The following is a 22,961-nucleotide window of genomic DNA, read 5'->3' as shown; positions in this document are numbered from 1 at the left end:
TTTTTTATCTCATGGCATGCTTAAACCTATACTTAAATTTCTGTGGCACACTTAAATTATGTTGATCAAAATGTCCACAGATCAGTAGCCTTTGTATACGCCAATAACAGCCAAGTTGAGAAACAAACCAAGGACACAATTACCTTCACAGTAGCTTCAAAGAAAATGAAATACTTAGGAATATACCCAACAAAAGAAGCGAAAGATCTTTTCAAAGAGAATTATGAAACCCTAAGAAAAGAAATTATAGAAAACATTAACAAATAGAAGAACATACCATGCTCTTGGGCAGGAAGAATCAACATTGTCAAAATGTCTATACTATACACAGCAACCTACAGATTCAATGCAATCACAATTAAAATACCAACATCATATTTTGAAGAACTGGAGAAAATAGTACTTTGTTTTGTATGGAACCAGAAAAAACCCTTTATAGCTATTCTTAGTAATAAAACCAAAGTCGGAAGCATCACCCTACCAGACTTCAGGCTGTATTACAAGCATAGTAATCAAAACAGCATAAAAACAGAGACACAGGGCAGCACCTGTGGCTCAGTGGGTAGGGCACAGGCCCCATGTGCTGAGGGTGGCGGGTTCAAGCCCGGCCCCAGCCAAACTGCAACAAAAAAATAGCTGGGCGTTGTGGTGGGCACCTGTAGTCCCAGCTACTCGGGAGGCTGAGGCAAGAGAATCGCCTAGGCCCACGTGTTGGAGGTTGCTGTGAGCAGTGTGATACCACGGCACTCTACTGAAGGTGATAAAGTGAGACTTCATCTCTACAAAAAAAAAAAAAAGCAGAGACACAGAAATATGGTATAAAAACAGAGACACAGACATATGGAACAGAATAGAAAACCAAGAGATGAAACCAGTCTCTACTTGCCATCTGATCTTTGATAAACCAAATAGAAGCATACAGTGGGGAAAAGGATCCCTATTCAATAAATGGCGCTGGAAGAACTGGATCACCACATGTAAAAGACTGAAACTCGACCCACACCTTTCACCCCTTACAAAAATTGACTCAAGATGGAAAAGAGACTTAAATCTAAGACACAAAATGATAAAAATCTTTAAAGAAAGTGTAGGGAAAACTCTTGACGATGCTGGACTGGGGAAAGATTTTATGACAAAGACTTCAGCGGCCATCACAACAACAAAAATTAACAAATGGGACTTAATGAAGCTGAAAAGCTTCTGCACAGCTAAGGACACAACAAGTAAAGCTAAAAGACAACCTTCAGAATGGGAAAAGATATTTGCAGGGTATCAATCTCACAAAGGGGTGATAACTAGAATCTACAGAGAACTCAAAATTAATCAACAGAAAAAGAGTAAACAAGCCCATCTACCTCTGAGCAAGAGATAGGAACAGAACCTTCTCTGATGAAAACAGACGAATGGCTAACAAACATTTGAAAAAATGCTCATCATCCCTGATCATCAGAGAAATGCAAATCAAAACCACCCTAAGATATCACCTAAACCCAGTGAGAATGGCCCACATCACAAAGCCCTAAAGCTGCAGATGCTGGTGTGGATGTGGAGAGAAGGGAACACATTTACAGTGCTGATGGGACTGCAAACTAATACAACCTTTTTGGAAGGAAGTATGAAGAATCCTCAAAGAACTCAAATTAGTTCCTGTATTCCATTTGATCCTGTATTCCCATTACTAGGCATCTACCCAGAAAAAGAAAAAGCAAACCATTTTATCATAAGGACATTGGCACTAGACTGTTTCTCACAACTCAATTTATAATCACCAAAACGTGGAAACAGCCTAAATGCCCACCAACCCAGGAATGGATTAACAAGCTGTGGTATATGTATACCATGGAATACCACTCAGCCATTAAAAAAGATGAAGACTTTTCATCTTTTGTATTAACCTGGATGGAGGTGGAACACATTCTTCTTAGTAAAGCATCACGAGAATGGAGAAGAACCCAATGTACTCAATTCTAATACGAAGGCAGTAGATGATCTAATACAAGGTGGGGGGTAGGGGAATGAAGGATGGGGGAGAGGGGAGGAGAGAGGGGGGAAGGGGGGTCACAGTGTATGGCACACCTCTTGGGGGCAGAACAGAATCACAAGAGGGACTTAACCTAACAAATGCAATCAGTGTAACCTAAGTCTTTGTACTCTCAATGAATCCCACACAATAAAAAAAAAATCATGTTGATCAAAAATATATATATACTTACTGTGCTTTGAACTTCTTTCAAAAATAATGTAATTAAGGGTCTTTAAAATTTTTCCAGGCACCTCTAAGATCCTCTCACAGCACAGCAGTGTGCCGCAGCACACTGGTTGAAAACCACTGACCCATGGCCTGCACTTTCTTTCCCCCAGCACTGCACAAAGCACTGACTAGTCCAGGAAGCCATGCAATGTGATAGGATGTCCAAAGCTGTTCACTTGGTGCCTTTGACTGGGCCCCTACACAGCTTGGGGCTCAGGTGTCTAAGAAGGATTTGATATTCTTAAACAAGGAAATCTGTTAGCTAACAGTTGAGCCTGGCCCTAAAGCCAACCTCCTTCCTAACGTGTGCTGGAGCTTCTTTGATGTAAGAAGCCACATAACCAAGAGCGTGGATGAGCATTTTATTTCATCCCTGCGAAAGGAGCCACAGGCCCCACCTGCTCCTCACAGAGGCCTCCTCACTGGATCCCACCATCTCCCATCTCCTGGGGTGCTGACAGCCTTAATCCCCTTAGGCCATTTCTGTCCTGTGTTAGAAGCCAGCATTAGCTTTGCTATTCAGGAGTGGTAAGTACTTTCCCTTGCACTCCTGGAAATCACTGACATGGATGTGTGTGTGGGTAGCTGATTGGGACAGGTAGTATTGGGGCCTTCAGGAGAGCCTTGACTTGAAAACCTCCCACTCACAACGCACGGGCACACACAGCACACCAGCCAGTCACACCCCACTCCGCTCTCTCATGCCCGCTTCCACGTGCCCCCTCTTCTTGCTCTGACCTCTCCCTACTCCACTGTCTTTCACTCTCACTCTCTTTTCCACTCTCTCCACCCTCTGTTGTTTTCTGACAATACTGTTTTGTAACCCAAATAGCCCTCACCTGGGACCATCACCTGCAGACAGCCCTCCCTTCCGCCCCACACAGTGGGAACTAGCCAGGGCTTCTTGTACCAGGGACAGACACCTCCTTAGAGCCGCATCCCAGCAATTCAAGCCATAGCAAGCCTGTACACACTGCTCCAGGCCCAGGGAATCACCACCATGTCCTGCCCCAGAGCGGGAGCCCAAGCACTGGGTGTGCAATATGTCAGGCATTGGCAAGGAGGGGATCAGGTTCTTACCTGCTGCTGCCACAGCCGTCCAATCCAATGAGCTGCTCAGGTCCGCTGGGGATGCCCTGTCGCTCTGGGGTGCTGGGATCTGCAGGTTGCTGGCTGGGTACAGCACAGTCTCCCTGGCCACCAGTCAGGGCTCCCAGCCTCTCCTGCGAAGCCTCTCCAACCTCTGTGGCCGCATTCTTCTCATAACCATCCAAGGTGCTGAGGAAAAACGAGCAGCACCCGATGCAGCAAGTGCTGGAATAGCCCTCACATACCCACTGCACATGGCTGGCACCTGGTGGGCTCGGAAGGCTCATTTCCCCAAGGCTAGAGCAGGGAGGAGTCAGGCACAGTTCCCACCCCAGGGAGCAGGCAGTCCACTTCTCAAGAAGAACCCACCACTGCCACTTGCTTCCCACTGAGAAAGCCGGCCTCTGTGTATAACAGATGAAGCCTAGGCCTTCAATGCTTGTCCAACCCCTGAATCCAGCTGGCCCAGGAATTGAGTTCTTTGAAGGGTGGGGGATATTCCCTAGCCTCACTTCACACCTACACTCTCAAAGCTGGGTACCACGGGGAAGAGAGGAGAGGATACAGGCAGATCCCACACTTGCACACCCCTCCCATCAATATCCCTGCCCCAAGGTACAGGGCACTGCTTCCAGGATCTACTAGGCCAAAGTCACACACTGAATCAGATTATTGAAAGCATAAGCCCATCCAGCCCCCAAATGCAAATCTAGCTCACCATTGCCTCAATTCTGGCTCACCCTGAACTCAACTTTCCCAATATGGTCGGCCTCCCTCTAATAGCTAGGAGGAGCCATCCTGACACAAATGGGACAAACTGCCAGCTACCAGTCCTGAGCCCTTTACTTGTGGAAGTTAATTCCACACTAGGCAGACTCCCTGCCTCAAGCTGGAATACAGAGGGAGTATGTCCTGAGCACCTGAGTCTTCAATCTCAGGTGGGAGGACTAAACTGCCCCAGTAGGGACAATGAGCGAGCTGACTGCCACCTCCAGCTGTGCCAGGCAAAACTGCAGGCAAGCAGGAGGGACTGCACCCAGTGACTAGGGGAAAGTTGGTAAAGCTAGCTACACTGGATTTGACCAGAGTCTTGTTCTGTCCTGTGCCCTCTGTAGAAATATGCTAATAGAGGTTATCCTCGCCAAGTTTATGCATAGAGCCAAGATTATCCAGAAAGAGCAATCTGGGGTCCTCTGCAAGGTAGGTTATGACAAGGGCATCTTAAGCAAACACAGGAAGCCTTGCTGAATGATGTCACGCCCCAGGGGCAAGCCCTCCTGAATTGCCCAGAAGTCAAGTGGTTAGAGATATGCCAGGTAACACCAGGGGTGGCCACTGATGAGGCCTTGGATTTTGGACTAATTGACTGAAGCCACTGCCAATTCCTGACATAACAACATTCTACAAAGACACAAGTGTCCTCTCCCACTCTTGTACCACCTCTTCTAAAATCCTCCACTAGTTGACAATTGAAGTTCACCTGCTCCTCATAAAGAACTTAAACCTGAAAAGCCCACACTTGTAACATAACAAGAAAAATACCTCAGATGAAAAGTTTAGTGGCAAGGAGACTGAGCTACTGTGGCTTATAAAATGAAATCAAGCCAATAAAGCTGGTAAAGGGGAGAAGTTTCCTGAGTGTCCTCGAAAACTTTGGGGTTAAGGAGGTATTCCTCTGGGGCTGTTTCATTCAGCTTGAAGGATTGATAAAATGATCATCTGACAATTATACAGTATCTTGTGCCATGAAATGTCTTACATGCTTTACACATACAAACCCATTTAGCCCTTCTAACAACTCTGTATGGCAGGTGGTATTATTGCTGCCATTCTACATTTGAGGAAACTGAGGCACAGAGAAGCTGAGTAATATGCCCAAGGCCACAGAGCTTGTGTCAGAGAGCTTGGATTTGAACTCAAACACCAGAATCCACTCTCTTCACCACGAGGCTCTCCTGTACGTGTGAAGGATCACGCCCAAGTTAGAATAGGGCAGAAACCCCAAGTGTCCCAGAGCTGTAACTGCGTGGTAATCTAGAAAACAAAGGCTGCCCTGCTCTGCGGGACCTCACGGCCCCACCCTGCTCCTTTGCCAGACTCTCGGGAACCAAGCCCCTCATCCCTGAGCCCCACAGCCTAGCCCAGGTCAGCCCGAAGGTGCCCGGTATGGAGGGTGTAGCTGCGTCCCCGCACGTCCCCAGCCCTGCCTCTGGACATCTCCGCAGACCAGCGTCCAGCATCCAACAGGCGATGGTCGCCACGGGCGCCCTGGGAAATAAGATCGGGCAGCAGGAACACCCTCCAGCTCCGTGCGGCCGCCGCGCTTCCTCCCGCTTGCGCCAAAGCCTGGGCGGCCTGCTACGGTCCACACGCCGCCACCTGAGACGCGTCGGGCCGGCACAGCCAACAACACGGTAGTGGGGGAGGGCGGGCGGACGGGGCCCAGGGCCCAAGGGCGGCAGGGCCATTTGTGATCCTGGCGCGCCATCTGGTGGCCGGCGCGGGCACGGACGGGAGAATCTCTTCCAAGGCCTCTCTGGCTCCGGGCAGCCATTTCGCATAGCGGACGGCACGTTTTCCCGGCGGCCACTGCGACCCGAGCTCACGGCTGCGGGAAATGGCGGCCAACGCTGGCACACTGACGATGGCTGCGCGCTCGGGGAGTCACAGGAGCGCGAAATTAAGTACCCGACAGTCGATTGCGCACGCTCGCAGACGCACCCTCCGGGTTCGCTGCGCAGATACCCGGAGGGTGGGGTGACGTTATTGGTATGCGCCGTTTACTTTTCTGCAGTCGAGCGCGCTGCACCGATCGTGCTGTACCGATAGCGGGCGCTCTATGGCAGGGGTTGTTAGCCTCAGGAGTGTTAACGGTTAGGGAAAGATAATTGCGTGTTGGGAGAGGGGCGGGCTGTGCTGTGCAGCATCCCACATCTCTACCCATTAGAAGTGTGTAGTACCTTCCACCCCCAATTTGACAACCCAAAATGACTCCGAACGTCATTAGATGTACCCTCAGGGGGCTGAGAGGTTCATGAGATGTCCCTGGTTCACAATCACTACCCCTAGAACAGTAGTTCTCAAACTACACTGGAGGGAATACGCTGGGGAGCATTTATAAAGACATGGATAGTGAAGGCCCACCCCAGAAAAAATTAAATCCCAATCTCCACTTGGGGTTCAGAAAGTTTTCAGCTGGGCTTTGTTTTGTTTTTTAATACTTTGCGGGTGGTTCTCTGGTGCAGCTACCTTTGAAACATCAGAGAATAGTAGTTCTAAGCCTGGGCTCTATTTCTCACTGTTTCCCTCAGCTTCCTCTTCTGTCAAGTTGCATAATAAGAAATCTAATCCTTTACAACATATGCAGGGATTAGATGGGATCATACGAGATCATACAGCATGCTTTTCGTCTAGCCAGAAGTTACTGGTTCTGGGTCTTGGGAATAGGACCCAAAGAACATATGTCATAAAGTAGCTTTTGAGTTTCTCCGGAGGTTTTTCTTGTAAGGCCTTGGATAAGTCATTTAACCTTTCTATGACTGAGCTTCCCCACCTCATCCATCTCACAGGGTTGTGGGAAAGACTGTAAAACACCCAACACAGTACATTATTGTTAGAGACAGGGAACAGGGTGAGAGAGAAGAAAAAATAAAATAGAAAAAAATAGTAAGAGAGAACAGACGGTTCCTAGTAGGAAACTGCCTACTGCAAGATGTTTGTAACAGCTAAAGGAGCTCTTACTGTATAATAGGACCCCAAGATAGGCACAGGCTAGACCACAAGAGGTATGCGTCAAACCACAAGAGCACCTGTGGTTTATGACAACCATCATAAGTAGTCCTAAGTAGGGCACCTTAAAGTTGACCTTTTGATGTCAAGTCCTTCATTGTAATATCATTTACATTTGCCACACCCATGCATATAATTAAACCATGGAATTCTGGGAACTATTATGGGAAGAAGTTATATACCATGCCTAATGCATATTCGTGAGTTAAGAAATGCATAAACATTACAAGTAGGCAGAGCAAAGCTAGGAATTAGGGAATAAACACAAGGGGAAAAGTCTGTAAAGGTGTCTTCTCTCACTTGCCAGGCAGAGGCCCAGTCCTCTCTTTTTGGAATGTACTATCTGCTTAAAAAGAAAAAAAAGGGCAGTGCCTGTGGCTCAAGGAATAGGGTGCTGGCCCCATGTACCGGAGGTGGCGCCGGCCCGGGCCAAAAACTGCAAAATAATAAAGAAAAAAAAACTATGCTATAACCTTGCACTTGCTCACTTTGTGGTTTTGCACTAGCTGAACTGAAGTGCTTTCAGTTTCTGGGAACCACTTGCTAGTGGTGCTCAGGGAAAGCCTGAATCAGGGCTGGGGTCTCCATAGCCCCCTAACACTACAGGTGTCAGCTATTCTGTTCATTGTCAGAGGGATCTGAAATAGAAACAAAGTCACATGAGAAGGCTACATACCTTGGGTGTGTCCATTGCATACCCCACCTCCAAGCATCTCGGTTTAAGTAAAAAAGTGACTGCAATGTGGTTTGGAAATGCAAACATGAATTCACCTTTTAAACATTTAAATCACACCAGGCTCCTCTTTGGCTTAGAACTGTAAATAAGATCCAATCTCCTCACCATGGCTTAGGAAAGCCTTTCTCTATGCAGGGTCTCCCTCACCAGCTGGGCTCAGCACATGCCCACCACAGGACTGTATTAGGTTCATGCTTCCCTGTCTGCCCTCTTCTTTCTTTCCACTTTTTCTAGAGCAGTTCCTTCTCTTTAGAATAGCTCTTTTGAGTGGCCCTCTCCATCCACCATCAACCTGCCTGTTTTCTTCATAGCACTGTCCTTCCCAGGAGGCACAAAGACCTGGGTTCCAGGCCTTTTGTTCTAATGTGAATTAGGCATAAACCTCAAAAAACTGAGGAGATCTGTATGAGATACTGTGAGTAGAGGGCTGTGAACACAGTAGGTACCCTGAAGTGAAGTAGCCTTTATGATCTTTAACAGTATCATGGTACAAAAAGCCTATCAGCCCCTGCTACTTAGGTAATGTAGTACCTCCTCTTCCACCCCTCCCCAGAAAAGACCCTCACTGCTGGCCATACCCAGCTATGTACAGCGCCCAGGAAACACCAGGTTCTCTTGAGCCCTTTGTACATCCTGTTCCCTCTGCTTGGAGGACTCCTGTCTACCTTTCAAGATTCAACCCAAAAGCTACCTCCTGACAAAACCCTCTTCTGATGTGCTATTCCAACCTAGGCTGAGTTTTGCCCACTCCCCAGCCTGAGAGCACCTTGAACGTGGGGCTATGTCTGATTTGTGTGTGTGCTCCGGCCTCTGGCAATGGGCAGGTGCAGTGGGAGTGGCTGCTGACTGAAAGGTGACCCTTCCCGCTTATGGTGTATGTACTTACTGGCTGGAAGTACAAGTGGGTTTAGTGGAAAGCTTCATGGCCCGAAGGCCAGAGGGTTCCAGTTGCAGCTTCTGCCTTTGCCACATGCGTCAGGCCAGCTCACAAAACTCACTGGGCCTCAATTCTCTAACTGAAGACGGCTGCACACCTGAGCTACCTGGCTCAGGCCAGAAGCTCGGCACTGTCTGTTGATGCCTTACCCCTTTGAATATTCCTTTGTGTCTTCCACATCTTCTGTGTTGTCGCTCTTCCTATCAGCTGGGATAGAAGAGATCCACGTGGCACTGGCACTGAGGGATGAAGCACAGCGGCCTGCTGAGACCTCAGACCAAAGGAGGCACCCCTTCCTGACTGCCTTCTCTCAGAAAAGGCTGGCTTGTTAGTCCTGGCATTTGTGTAGCACACACACATCGTGTGGGGTACAATTGTGTCAGCCTCAGATGTGGCCTGAACATCTGGGTTCAAGAGCAAGCACTGCCCGTGACCACCTTGGGTTCCCTGGGGAAGCCTCCTCCTGCTTGGGATTCCAGTGTCCTTACCTGACCTACACCTTGTTGGGGTTTGTGGAAGTTGAGAAAGATCTTTCCTTACTAGGGTTTGCCAAATGTTCCACACACCCACAGCAAGATGGCTGCTCTCACTGCACAACTGGTAGATGAAACAGAGCAGAAGGCTACTGCCCAGGAATACACGCCCTCTTCCCCTTGTACCTTTGTGCCCATGGAGCCATTTGCCCTTCCCAGCCATCAGCCACATGCTCCTGGATGGAGCCCTCTAGTGCTGACTGGCTGTCCCTGGGGTTCCTCTTCCTAACTTCTGCTTGGAAGTTGCCCTGCCCTTGCCTGATGGCTGTTGGTCCAGTCTTGAAGAACTGAGAGTTGGCACCATGTATATCCTGATCATCCAGGAAAGGAGTGAAGCTAGCAGCTGAGCCAAGCCTGTGCAAGGAGGCCAAGCCTGGCTTGCATTCAGGACTTTGTGTCTATATATCTACCCTCTCCCAAAAGGGTGGCCCCAACTGATGACAAGGACTGAGGAGCTGTTGAAGCAGATGCTTGGGGCACAATACTTTTATCCCAAGGTAGCCAGACACCTGAGACTGTATAGCATGGATATAAATCATAGCTTTGCTACTTCCCAGCCATGTGGCATCTTTGGGCCTCAGTTTTATCGACAGTGAGATAGGGATGAGCACCATGTCTGCCTCCTAAGTTCTATGAGAAGAGTAAATGAGTTCATGGATGCCAAGCACTTCCATACTACCCGGGTTGTAACATACACTAGGACTTTCCTGTTGTCACTGGGCCCTTCCCAGTCCCTCGGTATCCACCCACCTGACACAGATTTACCCAGCCATCCCTGGGTTAAGCTGCATTGTCTTTCTCTGTATGAAACAGGAAGACTGATGCTCACAGTACCCACAGCCTGCACATGCCTGTCCTTTCCATTGAAGGAGCACACCACCAAAAAGTCCATCATGTTTGGTCCCAAGCCTGTTTATGCCAGTTGTACTTGCAACCATAATCACTAAATTCAATTATTAAGTAAACTCTTGAAAATGAATGGGAAAAGGGGGTGATTCCAAGAAATGGAGAGCCCTAGGACAAAGGCTGTAGTGGGGAGGGAGCGTGGGAAGCAATAGACAAGAAACAACTAGGGACTTGACAGAACTGCCTCCCCCCACACAGCTCACCCTTCTCTCTCAGAGGCAACGTCTGCTCCAGCCAGGCCTGCAGGTGGGGACCCTGTGGCTCCGGATCCCACGCTGCCACCACTCCACTGTGCCCCTGAGCTGGTGTGAGAAGAAAGCATTTGGTGACTTTGGGATTTGAGCTTATCTAACTTGAATGTCCTGAGAGTGGCCTCAGGACCTGAGCACAGGCACTTGCTGCTCCAGCTGCAGCCCAGCCAAGCCCAAGGTGACTCTAACAGCAAGTATTTCTGCGTTTCTGCTGAACCTGATGGGTTAGGAGCCAGAGTGAAGCCACAAAACAGAGCAAGGTGGACCCTTAGGAGGAGGGTGGCACCCAGGGGGCCGATGGCCAACAGAGCAAGAGGCAAAGCCACAGAGAGCCCCCTTTCCTCATTCCTATCTCAAAGCCCCAATTAGGGGCTCCAAGGCTCCACATTGTCAAGAGGATGCCCAACATGGCTCACCAGGCCCATCATCCCCCACCATGGCCCCACTTCACATCCTTGACCTACCCCTCCCCACCCCCCTGCACAATGTCCCCTTTGTCCATAGATCATCCTGAGAGTCTCTGATAGATGCTATATGGGGGCCCACATACCCTTTGGTCACTAGGCCCCCACACTGCTAGCTTGGTAGCCTTGCTTTGCCCTGGCCTTGGCAACTGCAGCTGAGTGGAAGGGACCCAGCACAGGCCAAGGGTGGCAGGGTGAGTTTGGTCCTGCTCTGCAGTTGGCTCCCTGAGGAATCTTCACAGAGGCCTTCCCTTCTCCAGGCCTCATTCCTTTATGAAGTCATTAATTCCTCAATAGCTATTTATTGAACATCCGCACTACCCCAAGCATTGAAGACCCAGCTGGAACAGGACAGCAGGGGACACAGAGGCTCTGTGCTCAGGGGATGAAGACACTGCTACCTCTGTGAGTTACCTTTCAGAGTCTTTGTTGGGGCCCCTGACAGCCTCTTCACCAGCCAAGTCTCTCTGGAGTTCTCCAAGGCAGGGCGCCTCCTTGTCTTTGTGACCTGGGGAAGATCTATGAAGGAACAATGTGCAAGTTAGTCACTCATCAGCCACTCCCACTCCGCTGGAGACAGTCACCTCATCCTCAAATGCCAGCTATCTCTAAGACATGTAAAAGCTGCTACTGACAAAGTGGCTGCTCCTCAAAACCTCATTCCTAACAGCTGCTGTTGCCTGAGGGCCAGAGCCTGTGCTTGTGATCTTACACACATTAACTCTCCACAGTAAGCCCAGGATAGGGGCACTGTTATGATCACACCCATTTTCTGGATTTGCTAGCTGAGGCACAGAAAGCCCAAGTGACCTGCACTAAGTCCCACAAATAAGAGGAAGCACTGCGATGTGAACCCGGCAAGACTGACTGCAACCTCCTGTTCAATGTCCCCTGTCTCTGCTGTCTCTGAGGTCATCCATGAGCCACATGTTGTCAAATCATCACTACTGCCTCTCCCAAACCGCAGTCACAAACATTCAGATGCTTCCTACCTCATCAAATTAGTTTGTTCAGCAAACACTAAGTCTTTCTCTCACCCCTCCCTGTCCCCCATCCCCACCCCTGCTAGCTATCCCTCTTCCTCCTTCTAGGGGACATCAATGGGATATTGTAGCTTTGTCATTCCTAGACAAGGTGCCAGAGGTGAGGGACACAGCAGGGACCTTCCTCAGAGGCAGCCTTGCTTCCTTCTGCATCTCTTAGTTCTTAGTGTCACTCTGCCCATTCTTCAGAGGCTGATCACCTTAAGGAACTAAGGAAGCAGCTTCTGATGCTGCCTTATTAGAGACATCACGCTGGATGGTTTGCAGTCATTTGGGCAGCAAAGTCTCCCGCACAGCCCCTGCCTCCAGCCACTCAAGAGCTCTCACAGGAGACTGGTCTATGGGTGGATAGTTGTGACACAGTGTGCAGGTATGGACACAGTGCTGTGCCATCTCATAGGGAAATCCCCTCAGATACTGCCTGAGAAAGAAAATCAGGAGAGAGGCCTGGCACAGTGGCTCGTGCCTGTAACCCTAGACTTTGGGAGGCCAAAGTGGGTGGATTGTTTGAGTTCAGGAGTCTGAGACCAGCCTGAGCAACAGTGAAACCCCATCTCTAAAAACTAGCTGGGCATTGTGGTGGGCACCTGTAGTCCCAGTTACTCAGGAGGCTGAGGCCAGAGGACATTTGAGCCCAAGAGTTTAAGGTCACTGTGAGCTATGACACCAATGCACTCTACCCACAGTGGTTATGGTGCCAGCCTGGTGGGTTCGAGCCCTATCCAGGCCAGCTAAACAACAATGACAACTGCAACAGAAAAACAGTTGGGCGTTGTGGCGGGCGCCTGTAGTCCCAGCTCCTTGGGAGGCTGAGACAAGAGAATCGCTTAAGCCCAAGAGTTTGAGGTTGCTGTGAGCTGTGACACCATGGCACTCTACCAAGGGCAACATAGTGAAACTCTGTCTCAAACAAACAAAAAAAAGTCTTCATCCTGAACCACTCCCCAGATTTTCACACCTATCTGTTCTGTTGCTCACTTAACATCTCCTCTCAGTGGTCTCTGAAACATCTGAAGCTATCTATCTATCTATCTATCTAATCTTTAGAGAAAGCATCTTGCTTTTACCAAAGTTGGAGTGACACTCTATGACACTCTACCAAGGGTGATGAAATGAAACTGTCCCCCCAAAAAAGGAAAGAAAGAAAGCTAGAAATGCAGGAGAGGAAGGTACCCCAAAGGAGGACACTTGAGGTGAGACTGCACAATGCAAAAGAGAGAGGGCCCCCAGGGAGGGCCCATAGCCAGCAAGGACAGAGGTTGGGGTGGCATACAGTGGGACAAGGGAGGAAGGAACCCAGGATGCAGCCGGGGCCTGAGCTGCGCTGCAGAGCAAAGGGCAGAGGGAGATGCAGGGTTTTCTGCAGAGAGCTGGTGTGGCTATAATTTGGGGTGGGCAGCAGCAAATGGGGGCAAGTGGCTGGACACCTAATAATGGAGGCCTGGACCCACGGCACGGCAGTAGGGTTGGAGATATCCCTAGAATAACAAAGATAGGACTCGGTACCTGCCTGGGGGAGTGGGCAGGGTTAGAGACAGAGGAGCCATGGAGAAGAGTAAAGGGACCTAGAGGCTACTAGAACTCATCTCAGATGTCACTTCCTCTGAGAAGCCTTTCCTGAGTACCCCCCTGTCCATGGTGGTGAGAAGGCCCCCCGCTCAGGGCTCCCGCTGCCCCAGGAATTAAGAGACGACCTTCAGCATACACACTCGCCTCCCTCCCCGTACTCTGGGCATCACACGGCCAGTACCTAGCTCTCCCGTACAGATCTCCCCTGACCCCCCTCCCCAGCCCCCACATCCTGTTTGCCTGGCACCTGGCTGTTCACCCTCCACCCTAGGTCCGGGGTTAAGCCTTTCATGCTCCCTGTGGAGGCCCTCCTATCTCTCTTTCTCCCCAGCATGGGCAACATGTAGAGCTGTGCAGGCTGACCAGGTGACCCTACGCACTTCCCAGCAGCCTCCTCACACAGGCAGGGGAACTGCCACAGTAACTCAGGAGGCTCCATAGTCCCCATTCTCCCCAACATGGCTAGCTGGTCCTGTCTTCCCAGGAGGCCCGGCCTGACCTAGCTCATGCTTGACTCCAGCCAATGGGGTCCCTCTTACCACTGAGTCCCAGGACCTGACTGTGGCTTCACATGGACTACATACTCATGTCACGACAGTTGTTGAGTGAAAGAATGAGACAGGGGCAGAGAACCCAGGCCAGCCATGCCTCTCACCAACCTGTAATCCCTACAGTGGCAAATTCAGCCCCTGGCTCCTGCTACCCTCATCTCTAGAAAGGTGTTCAGGGAGTCAGGAGTAAGAAGGTCCCCATACCTCATGCCTTCTAGGTCCGGGGCTACCAGGTGGAGTCCCGCCCTGGGTGTCATGATCTGCAGGCGGACAATTTCCCCACTTCTTGAGCTGTGGGCCAAAGGAGAGACCCAGATAGTTATTGCTGGTGAGAAACCCCCCCCTCCCTAGCTGGGATGGGTATCCAAGGACATACTCCCTCAAGAGCACCCTGGCTAATGCACTGGGACACCAGACCCATAGCCCCTCCCCCTTTCTGCTCTGTGGCCTTGAGTCTTCTTGGTGCTATAGCTGAGCTTGGGCCACTGGCCTGTAAGCCCCAGCCTTGCACCCCTGACTTGAGCCCTCCCTCCCTCAGACCCTGCCCCAATGACCCCCTGCCTGTAGCTGCCCCCCTAGATGCTGCCAACCACTGGCGGAAGCAAGCCCAGGCTGTGGCCCCACTGGAGCACCCAAAGTGAGTATGTGCAAAGCTGGGGGCTTTGCCTCCTGGGTTGATGGGGATTGCTAGGGATGGCAGCCAGTGAGAGGTTTTTTGGAGACTCAAGAGTAAGGGCAAATGCCCAGGTGCCTATGAGCTGGAGCCCATGAAGGACATACTGATTCAGATTTCAAAGGGCCCCTTTGAGATCTTCCATCACCGGCCGTGCCCAGAGCCTGCCCCAGGGTGACCACACATCTGCCTAAGTCTGATACGTTCTTTGGCCCTACTGCAGGGCCTGTCATCCAGCGAGTGTGGCCATGGTGATGACCAAGGCTAGAGGAAAGCTGGAGGTCCCTAGTTTTGTGGGGGGTGTATTCTTCACCCCATACCAGGCCTCCCCAGGTCCACGGAGTGAGGCCTCAGCCCAAGTCCCATTGCAGCTACTCCCTCCGTCCTCTGGTTGCCCTGTAGGTGCTGACAGTAGTTAGCCCAGGCCTGTCCTGATGAAATTCTGGGCCCAGTGGGGGGTCAGGTGGGAGAGTAGCACATGAGGACAGTACTGTGCTGTGAGGCCCAGGGCAAATCCAGCCCCAAGGGCATGAGACAAGCTTCATGGAGGTCTACCCCAACCCAGGCCAGCTGAAGGGAGATGGAAGGAGTAGCTGGAGGCTGGCAGGGGTCTTGAATGCTGAGACCAGAAGGTAGGAGAGGGCCTTGAAGTGGGAGTTAGGGAGATTGATAGTACCAAGATGACACTTTACAAAGGCCACTCGGGGCTCCCAAGAGGACAGGGATTGGAGGGGTCAGGGTAAAAGCAGAGAGGAGGATAATATCCCACTATGGGTGAGCTCAGGTAGCTCTCAGCTAGCCTCGAAGTTGACCCTGGTGTCTGACTTCAATTTAGTCAGACTGGGAGCCCATGGAAGGCTGGGTCAGTGGGCTGCTTGTGTCTGTCCCACCACCTCTACCCTGGAGGGGCCTGGAGTGCTCACGGTGACCAGAGGGAAAGAGCCAGGGAGGGGCTGAGTACACGTGGGCATCTCTGCTTTCTGCCCCTCTCCTCTCATGATAATAGCGATACCATCATTGTCAAAATGACAGCATTTATGATGAAAGCATAAAGCCCTTGGCTGCTGACCCCACTCTGCCTATTTGAAGCACATGGTGCCAGGGAATAGGGACACACCTGACTTGGGGATGTCAAAGGCAAGCAAAACATACTTTCTCACTGACATTTCTGGTTCTGTCAGAGAGAAAATAGGAACAAAGTATCACCACAGCCTGCCATCTATTTCATTCCTCTGCACCTTCTCCTTTGTCACTCCCCTCCTAAAGACCCAGCTCCAATGGCACGTATTTCAGGACAGCTGTTAAGGGATTCAATCGTGTCCCTCAAAAAGATATACCAACATCATCACCCATGGTATCTGTGCCTATGAACTTTGCAGATGTAATCAAGGTAGAAGTCATACTATTCTATACTAGAGTAAGGTGGGCTGTCATTCAGTGACTAGTGCCCTTATCAGACGAGGGAACTTCACCAACATACAGAGTGAAGGCAGCCATGTGGAGATGGAGGCATAGACTGGGGTGATGCATCTGCCAGCCAAGAAGCTCTGAGAACTGTGGGGAAAATAGCTATGAGAAGGACATGGAACAGACCCCCTCCAGGAGCCTTCAGGGGGACTGTGGTCCTGCCAGCACCTCCTCTGCAGCCTCTGCCAGCCACCTTAACTTAACTGCTCTCAGCTAGCCTTGAAGTTGACCCTGGTGTCTAGCTCCAATTTAGTCAGACTGGGAGCCCATGGAAGGCTGCATCAGTGGCCTGCTTGTGGCTATCCCACCATCTCTACCCTGGGAGGGACCTGGAATGTTCACGGTCACCAAAGGGAAAAAGCCAGGGAAAACTCCAGCCCCTGGATCACAGATAGCCCTAGTCCAATCTGAAGTTTTCAGCTGGGCTCCTGGAGGCCAGAAACACTCTGGAAGGCTGCACACTCTTGAAAGACAGTAAGAGAACATAGAGCCCAGAGTCTTCTGAAGCTTCAGGCCCAGAACTGATCAGTGAATATCCAGTGTGGCCCTACCCACCTGTGGAAATTCAAGCAACAGTGGCCTGTGCCAAAGAGTATGTGACTCATCCTGCCAGAAGAGGGAAGAGGGAGGGAGGAAAGCATCATTTTTCCTAGGCCTGTGGACACATTTCCCACGTGCCTGTAGACGCATTTCCCACATGTGCCAGCAGGTGGCGATACTGGTCTCCTCCTGTATTGGATCAGGAACGCTGAAGGACACCCAGGCGCTGCCCTAGGTGCTTTATGCACACTGTCCTACATGGCATTTGGGGCAGCCTCAGAAAGGAGCTATTACTGTTCTCCCCATTTCAAGGAAACTGAGGCACAGAAAGGCAAAGACACTTGCTCAAGGTCACACAGCCAGTATGGGACAAAGTTCAGCTCTTACTCACTGCTCCCCAGCTACTCTGCCAGGCAGCACACCAGGACACAGGCTAGGACCAGAAGCTGGTGCCTGTGGCCCCCTGAGTTTGTTCTTTTCCAGGCTGAGAACCCCAGATCCTTCCCCTACTTCCCCATCCCCAGGCAGTGTTTCCTTTTCACCTTTCTCTCCCACTGCTATTGGTGGCTCCAGCAATCTGTGAGCCATTTCCATTGTCACCCTTGGAATACACAGGTGTTTTCTTGGGTGTCTGGAGTCTGCCTATCTGTGGGCCATGGTACTGCAGCATGGCTGGAGCCAAACACAACTTCTTCCCAGCTCTGTGATTGTACCTCTAGCTAAACCACTTACTCTAGGCTGACATTTTAAAGTCTCAGCCTTCCTTAGCCCCTATCATGGGTTGAATTGTGTCCCCCCGAAAGTTGTATGTTGGAGTCCTAACCCCAGTACCTCAGAGTGTGACCTTTAGAGATAAGACCTTACAGAGGTGATCAAGTTAAAGTGAGGTGATTAGGGTAGACCCTAATCCAGTATGACTGGGGTCCTTATAAACAGAGGGTATTTGTCCATGGAGACACACACAGAAGGAAGACAGTGTAAGGCGACACAGGGAGAAGGTGCCGTCTTCAAGGGGAAGAGAGAGGCCTGGAGCACAGCCTGCCCTCACAGCCCGCAGAAGGAACCGACATCTCCATCTTGGCCTTCCAGCGTCCAGAACTGGGAAATAATACGTTTAGGGTGTTTGAACCACCCAATTTGTGGCACTTTGCTATGGCAGCCCTGACCAACTAAGATAGCCACCTTGCTACGGCAGCCGTGTGATAGGTATTCAAAATCCAAAGGGATTTTCTGGAATAAATGTCAAAATGTCTCGTAAATCCATAATATTGCACAACCTAATTCTCCTACACTAGTTTTGAAAAGGCATCTGAAACCATGCATTGCCTTTATCAAAAGAGAAATATATGCTGTTATGGACTAACTTAAAAGCTGAACAGTCATATGATGAAGTCCTAACTTTCAGTACCTCAGAATGTGACTGTATTTAGAGATAGGGCTTGGCACAGAGGAAAGGGCTCCAAGGATAGTGGTCAGTCTACAAATGGTTGTAGAGCTCGAGTTGAGGTGTTGCAATGGCATTAGAAGAGCCAGAATGACTCCTGGGGCCTGGGAAGTGACCTGTAGGGACAGACATTCCCCACTCTGGCCTCAAAGCTCTTCCAAAGATGCCACAGAGGTGCAGCTCTTAGCAGACCTGGATTTGGGCAAAGGTCTCAATCCAGGCAGGTACTTTGACCAGCAGTGACAACAGGGTTGTGGCACTCCCTGCAGGACTTAGTACCAATTCAGCATGAAGTACAAGGAGGTATTGATTGCTCTTCATCCACGAACAAGAGAGCACCATTATCTGCCCCGGACACTCAGGACTAAGAAATCAGGGCATATCACATCCCTGCCCAGAGTGAGCTCACCAGCACCCTGTCTGTCCTTACCCTGTTACCCTACTGCCAGATCCTCCCTGGCTGGCAGGCCTAGCTGTCCAGGCTGGTGGGAAGCCATCAGACCATCACACGGTCTAGAGCCAGCTCCCAGCACCCACCTGAGCTCTCAGCTCCTAGTGGGGCTAGGTACATGCAGCAGGCGCGCGATCCAAACCACCTGGGACCCTATGACTCTGCCTCCATCCTCACTGCCAAAGAAGCCGCTGCCAGCAGCGCTGGGGCCTGCAAAGTCTCCTCCCTAGGCAATTTAAACCTGGTGAACTTACAGGAATGCCAGGAGCAAGGATAACAATGGCAGGCTATTGCTGTGGTGGCCGGCCCTCTCAAACCCCAAGGTTGCTTCTTTTTCTTGGGGTGTTGTGCTGCCTCTGAGCTCAGTAATGCAAGGATTCAGGTGACACAGATAAATACTAAACAGACAAGAGGCAGGCACTTGCTCCCTGGAGGCTGGACTGTGGTGCTCCTTTCATCCCTAGGACATCCAGCCAGACAGGCCCTTACTGATTTCTGTTCCTCACCCTGTCACTGGGCACATGGGGACACTGACCTTGAGGCCCAGCAGAGAGGTGGCCTGAAAGAGGTTCCACAGTGACTGAGTGGCAGGCAGGCCTGGCAGCCAGCAGCCCCAGGCAGAGATCAGCGGTTGGTTACCTGCTCAAGCCAGGAGTGGATCTTGCCAGAGCAGGCGTGTCCTGGCTCCTCTCAGAAGGCCCGTCCTCATCCACCAGTTCAACTCTTTGGGCAAGAAGAGAAATGGCACTTGTGGTCATCTTGGCCATCTTGGAGCTTGCTGACCCTTGAAGGACATCTTTTCAGTGGTGTCTAACTGGCCCAGGGCCATGGGGTGACCTTGGATTGCATATTGTCCCCCGCCAATATTGTCTATCTGGAACCTGTGACTGACCTTATTTGAAAATAGGGTCTTTACAGATGTAATCAGGTAAGATGAGGTCATACTGGGGTAGGATGAGCCCTAAATCCAACGACCAGTCTGTGCCTCTGTCTCCAGATTTCCCTCTTCTGGAGACAGAGGCACAGACCAGAGCATTGCAGATATAAGCCACAGAACACCCAGGATCGCAACAACTGCCAAAAGGGAGGACAGAGGCCTGGGACCATAGTGTCTCCCTCAGAGCTTCCAGAAGGACCTCACCCTGCTATCACCTCAATCTCAGACTTCTGGGCTCCAGAATTGTAAGAGAATCTTCCTGCAGTTTTAAGCCCCCTGGTTTGCAGTGCTTTGTTGTAGAAGCCCCAGGAACCCAACACAGATGGTATGGATGCTCCAGTCTCTGTTACTTCCTTTGTGTTGCCACCATGCCCTGCTTTCTGGTCTTCTGGCACAGCAAGTTAGTCCCACCTCCGGGCCCTTGTGCCCTCTGGGCCTCTCCTTGGATTAATTGGCATTCTGGCTCCTCCCGGTGTGGGCCCACAGCTAGGCGCTATAAGGGGAGGCCAGGGAACAACACCTCTGCCGCCCAGTAGCATCTGCTGCAAAGCCTTGCAGGGGAAGGGGTGAGAGTTGAATAGGGCCTTGAGGGACACGTGAGGGGGCCAGAACACTGCAGCTCCATCTTGGGCCAGGGAGCCAGCCCCATTAGCACTGACTAATAGAAGAACTGACCCACATGTGCCATCATAGACGCCAGCTGCTCACCTGGCCTTTCGCTCAGGGACAGCAGGCTTACCATGTTCATTTCCCACCCCCACAGCTACCCATACCACACCACAGCTACCCATACCACACAGAAGGAGGTCTTCTCCATGGCCTGTGACAGGCTTCTGAGGCTTCCCTTGATGACACTTACCTCTTCGCGATAAATGGCGCCTGTGTCTCCTGGGTAGGACTACTGGAAAGGAAGCAGAAAAGAGGCATGTTGAGTGGAGCCCATTCACAGGCATGACTGCTCTACCCCAGAGAGTCCTAGGCTTCTCCCCCATTGCTAGCACTTCACCTGCCCTGGTGGCCACAGCCAGACCCCAGAGTTTCTAGAATATGCATGTGAGAATGGGAGAAATTCTGGCTAGGAGGGCCTTGGGGTGATCTCTCCAGCACCTGTTCACCAGCTGTCCCTGATGTGCAACTCACCCAGTGCTCTTCTTGGCCGCCGACAGGACATAGGAGTGCTCCCGGGAGGCTGTCTTCCTCAGCACGCTGCTTGCGGCCTCTGACCTAGGGCAGCGTGGGGGTGGAGGGCATGTGATGGGTGCCAAGCTGGACACGCATTGTCAAACTAGCTTGGGGTAGGGTCGGAAGTCCTCAGGGCCACCCCAGGGGAAACATTTACTGAGCGTGTGGTGTGCCCCACATGGGCCCAGCAGAGCAGGTAATACTGTCCCCCACAATTCACAGGACAGGAAGCTGAAGCCAGGGACTGCTCCTGACTGGCCCGAGGGCACTCATCGAGCAGGGGCACGGTAGGCATTCAACCTGAGGGCCTGGTTCTTTTCCTGGGCCACTGGGCCTGGGGACCCTTGCCACTCTAAACTCTTCCCTTAGGATTGTCACTCTTCTCAGGTCCCCAGAAAGCCACAGACAGCTTGGCACATGTGGAACTAGGGGCAGGCTGAGCCCAGGGATGGAGACTTTATTTCCTCAGGGCCTAGCTGCCTCCCAGGCCTCGAGTTGAAGGCATATAAAAGGGACTCAGTGATCCCTCCCAGTCACAGCTCACTGGCATGGGCAGTGTGAGGTTTCTCCCCTTGACAGTGGGTATGCTACAAGCAGGGGGTGACAGATGGGGCTTTTATTCCTTTGGGTTCAAGAAACTCTGCTTGCCTACGTGGATGTGGAGGCATTCAAGATTGTGGAGTCCACCCTGTCTCCAGGGCATGAAGGGCCATCAGGACTCTGTACACACCGCACACACACAGAAGCCGCTGTGTAGGCAGCTTCTCCTAGGTCCTACCCCACGGAAGGTTCCAAAGAGGCCCTGGAGCTGGCCTAGCACTGACTCACAAAATGACACCTAGTCCCCTACCCCACAGGCCACTGCTGATGGCCTACATGTGCACTGTCACCTCAACTGACCCAGGTCGTTCCAGCAGTCAGTGAAGACCCAGGCCCCTGCCCCACCCAGAGGACACCTTTACCTCCGTTTCTGTTCATCCAGTGAGAAGGGCCCCTCCTCCTCCTCAGCATCCCCTGATGTTGAGCTATGCCGCACGTTGTAGGGTGCCCTGGGGGAGGGGACATATGAGTCCCTGTCACATCTGCCACTTAGCAGCTTGGCTGACTGGCATTAGTGTAACTGCTTGTGGGCCTTTGCACCTTCCTCCTTGAGAGCCACTTTTCCTATTTCAATCCCAAGTGTCCCCTCAAGGCCCTATTCAACTCTCACCCCATCCCCAGAAGGATTTTCCAGCCGTTCCATATCACTGGATGATGGGCACAAGGGACAAAGAATAGAAAGATATGGGACACAACTCAGACTTCTGTCCAGAACCCCCATCCCTAAGCATGCAAGGGAATCTTTGAGAGGAACCCCAAGGGGAGCTCCAGAGAGAACACCAAAGATTTATATCCAAGAAACAGCTCTGACTTAGGCACAAAATGCCCACCTCAACAGGTTGCCAGGGTGGCCCAGCCCAGGAGGAGAGCCCAAGGCTGGCCAACAGTGGCCCCAGGTCTGTGACCCAGAGCCCGCTCTCCAGACTCACAAGGCCAATTTGGGGGACTTGGTGCCCTCTAGTGGGTTTCAGGCTGTGGCCACAACCAGCTGTGGGGGGCAGGCCAGTGAGACCAGCTCTCCCTGCGCCAGCTATCTTCAAGGACCCAGTGTTTGGGCTTATTCCTTGGAGGAGGGAAGCACGCTAGTCTCGCATCACATACTCACAGCTTCTTGTAATCCTCAGTGGTCATCTTGTACCCAGAGTATGAAGGGTGGGGGGGGCCGGTGCTAGCTGCTCTCACCAGACCGGCCGCTCTGGAAAGGCAAGAAGTTTCCATGTGCTCACCTGCAGGCCCCCCTTGCCTCCATATTTGCCTACCCAGCTCAACAGGCATGTGACAGGCAGAGCAGGGGCTGCTGGGAGCCTTTCTTCTTTGCTTTCAGCCCTGCCAGACACCCAGCGCTGTGCCACCCTGAGCAGGACAGTCCTAGCTGTGCCTCAGAGGAACAGCCCAGTGGGCTCCTGCCTGTGTCTTTGCTTCCTGTCTCTCAGTCCCCTTGTCCTTTCCTTTCTGACGGAGGCTGGGCTCAGCCTGATGCCAAAGTGCTTGTATGGGAAGAAGGTGGACTGCAATACATAGCTCAATGCCATCAGCACGGCAAGGGTG

The 22,961-nt window shown here is 51.4% G+C and overlaps 1 protein-coding gene across 10 annotated transcripts in view; it reads right to left on the bottom strand.

The window, feature by feature from the left end:
* Positions 1-22,961, bottom strand: part of ZNF185 (zinc finger protein 185 with LIM domain) — a 62,120-nt gene that overhangs the window by 22,422 nt on the left and 16,737 nt on the right. For 8 of the 10 annotated variants that reach the window (XM_053580225.1, XM_053580223.1, XM_053580230.1 and 5 more), the window contains 10 exons: positions 22,519-22,608; positions 21,776-21,862; positions 20,772-20,855; positions 20,491-20,532; positions 19,334-19,417; positions 14,324-14,410; positions 11,371-11,475; positions 10,445-10,543; positions 8,952-9,041; positions 3,332-3,529 (listed from right to left, as the gene is read on the bottom strand). In XM_053580225.1, the coding sequence (XP_053436200.1) occupies positions 3,332-3,529; positions 8,952-9,041; positions 10,445-10,543; positions 11,371-11,475; positions 14,324-14,410; positions 19,334-19,417; positions 20,491-20,532; positions 20,772-20,855; positions 21,776-21,862; positions 22,519-22,608 (966 nt within the window). The remainder of the gene's footprint in view (positions 1-3,331; positions 3,530-8,951; positions 9,042-10,444; positions 10,544-11,370; positions 11,476-14,323; positions 14,411-19,333; positions 19,418-20,490; positions 20,533-20,771; positions 20,856-21,775; positions 21,863-22,518; positions 22,609-22,961) is intronic. The other 2 variants (XM_053580227.1, XM_053580229.1) reach the window with 2 other exon arrangements.

This window comes from Nycticebus coucang, chromosome X, assembly GCF_027406575.1.
Source record: "Nycticebus coucang isolate mNycCou1 chromosome X, mNycCou1.pri, whole genome shotgun sequence".
Taxonomy (NCBI): domain Eukaryota; kingdom Metazoa; phylum Chordata; class Mammalia; order Primates; family Lorisidae; genus Nycticebus; species Nycticebus coucang.
The sequence above is the reverse complement of the archived record's forward strand: the minus strand, read 5'-3'. Positions and strand labels throughout refer to the sequence as shown.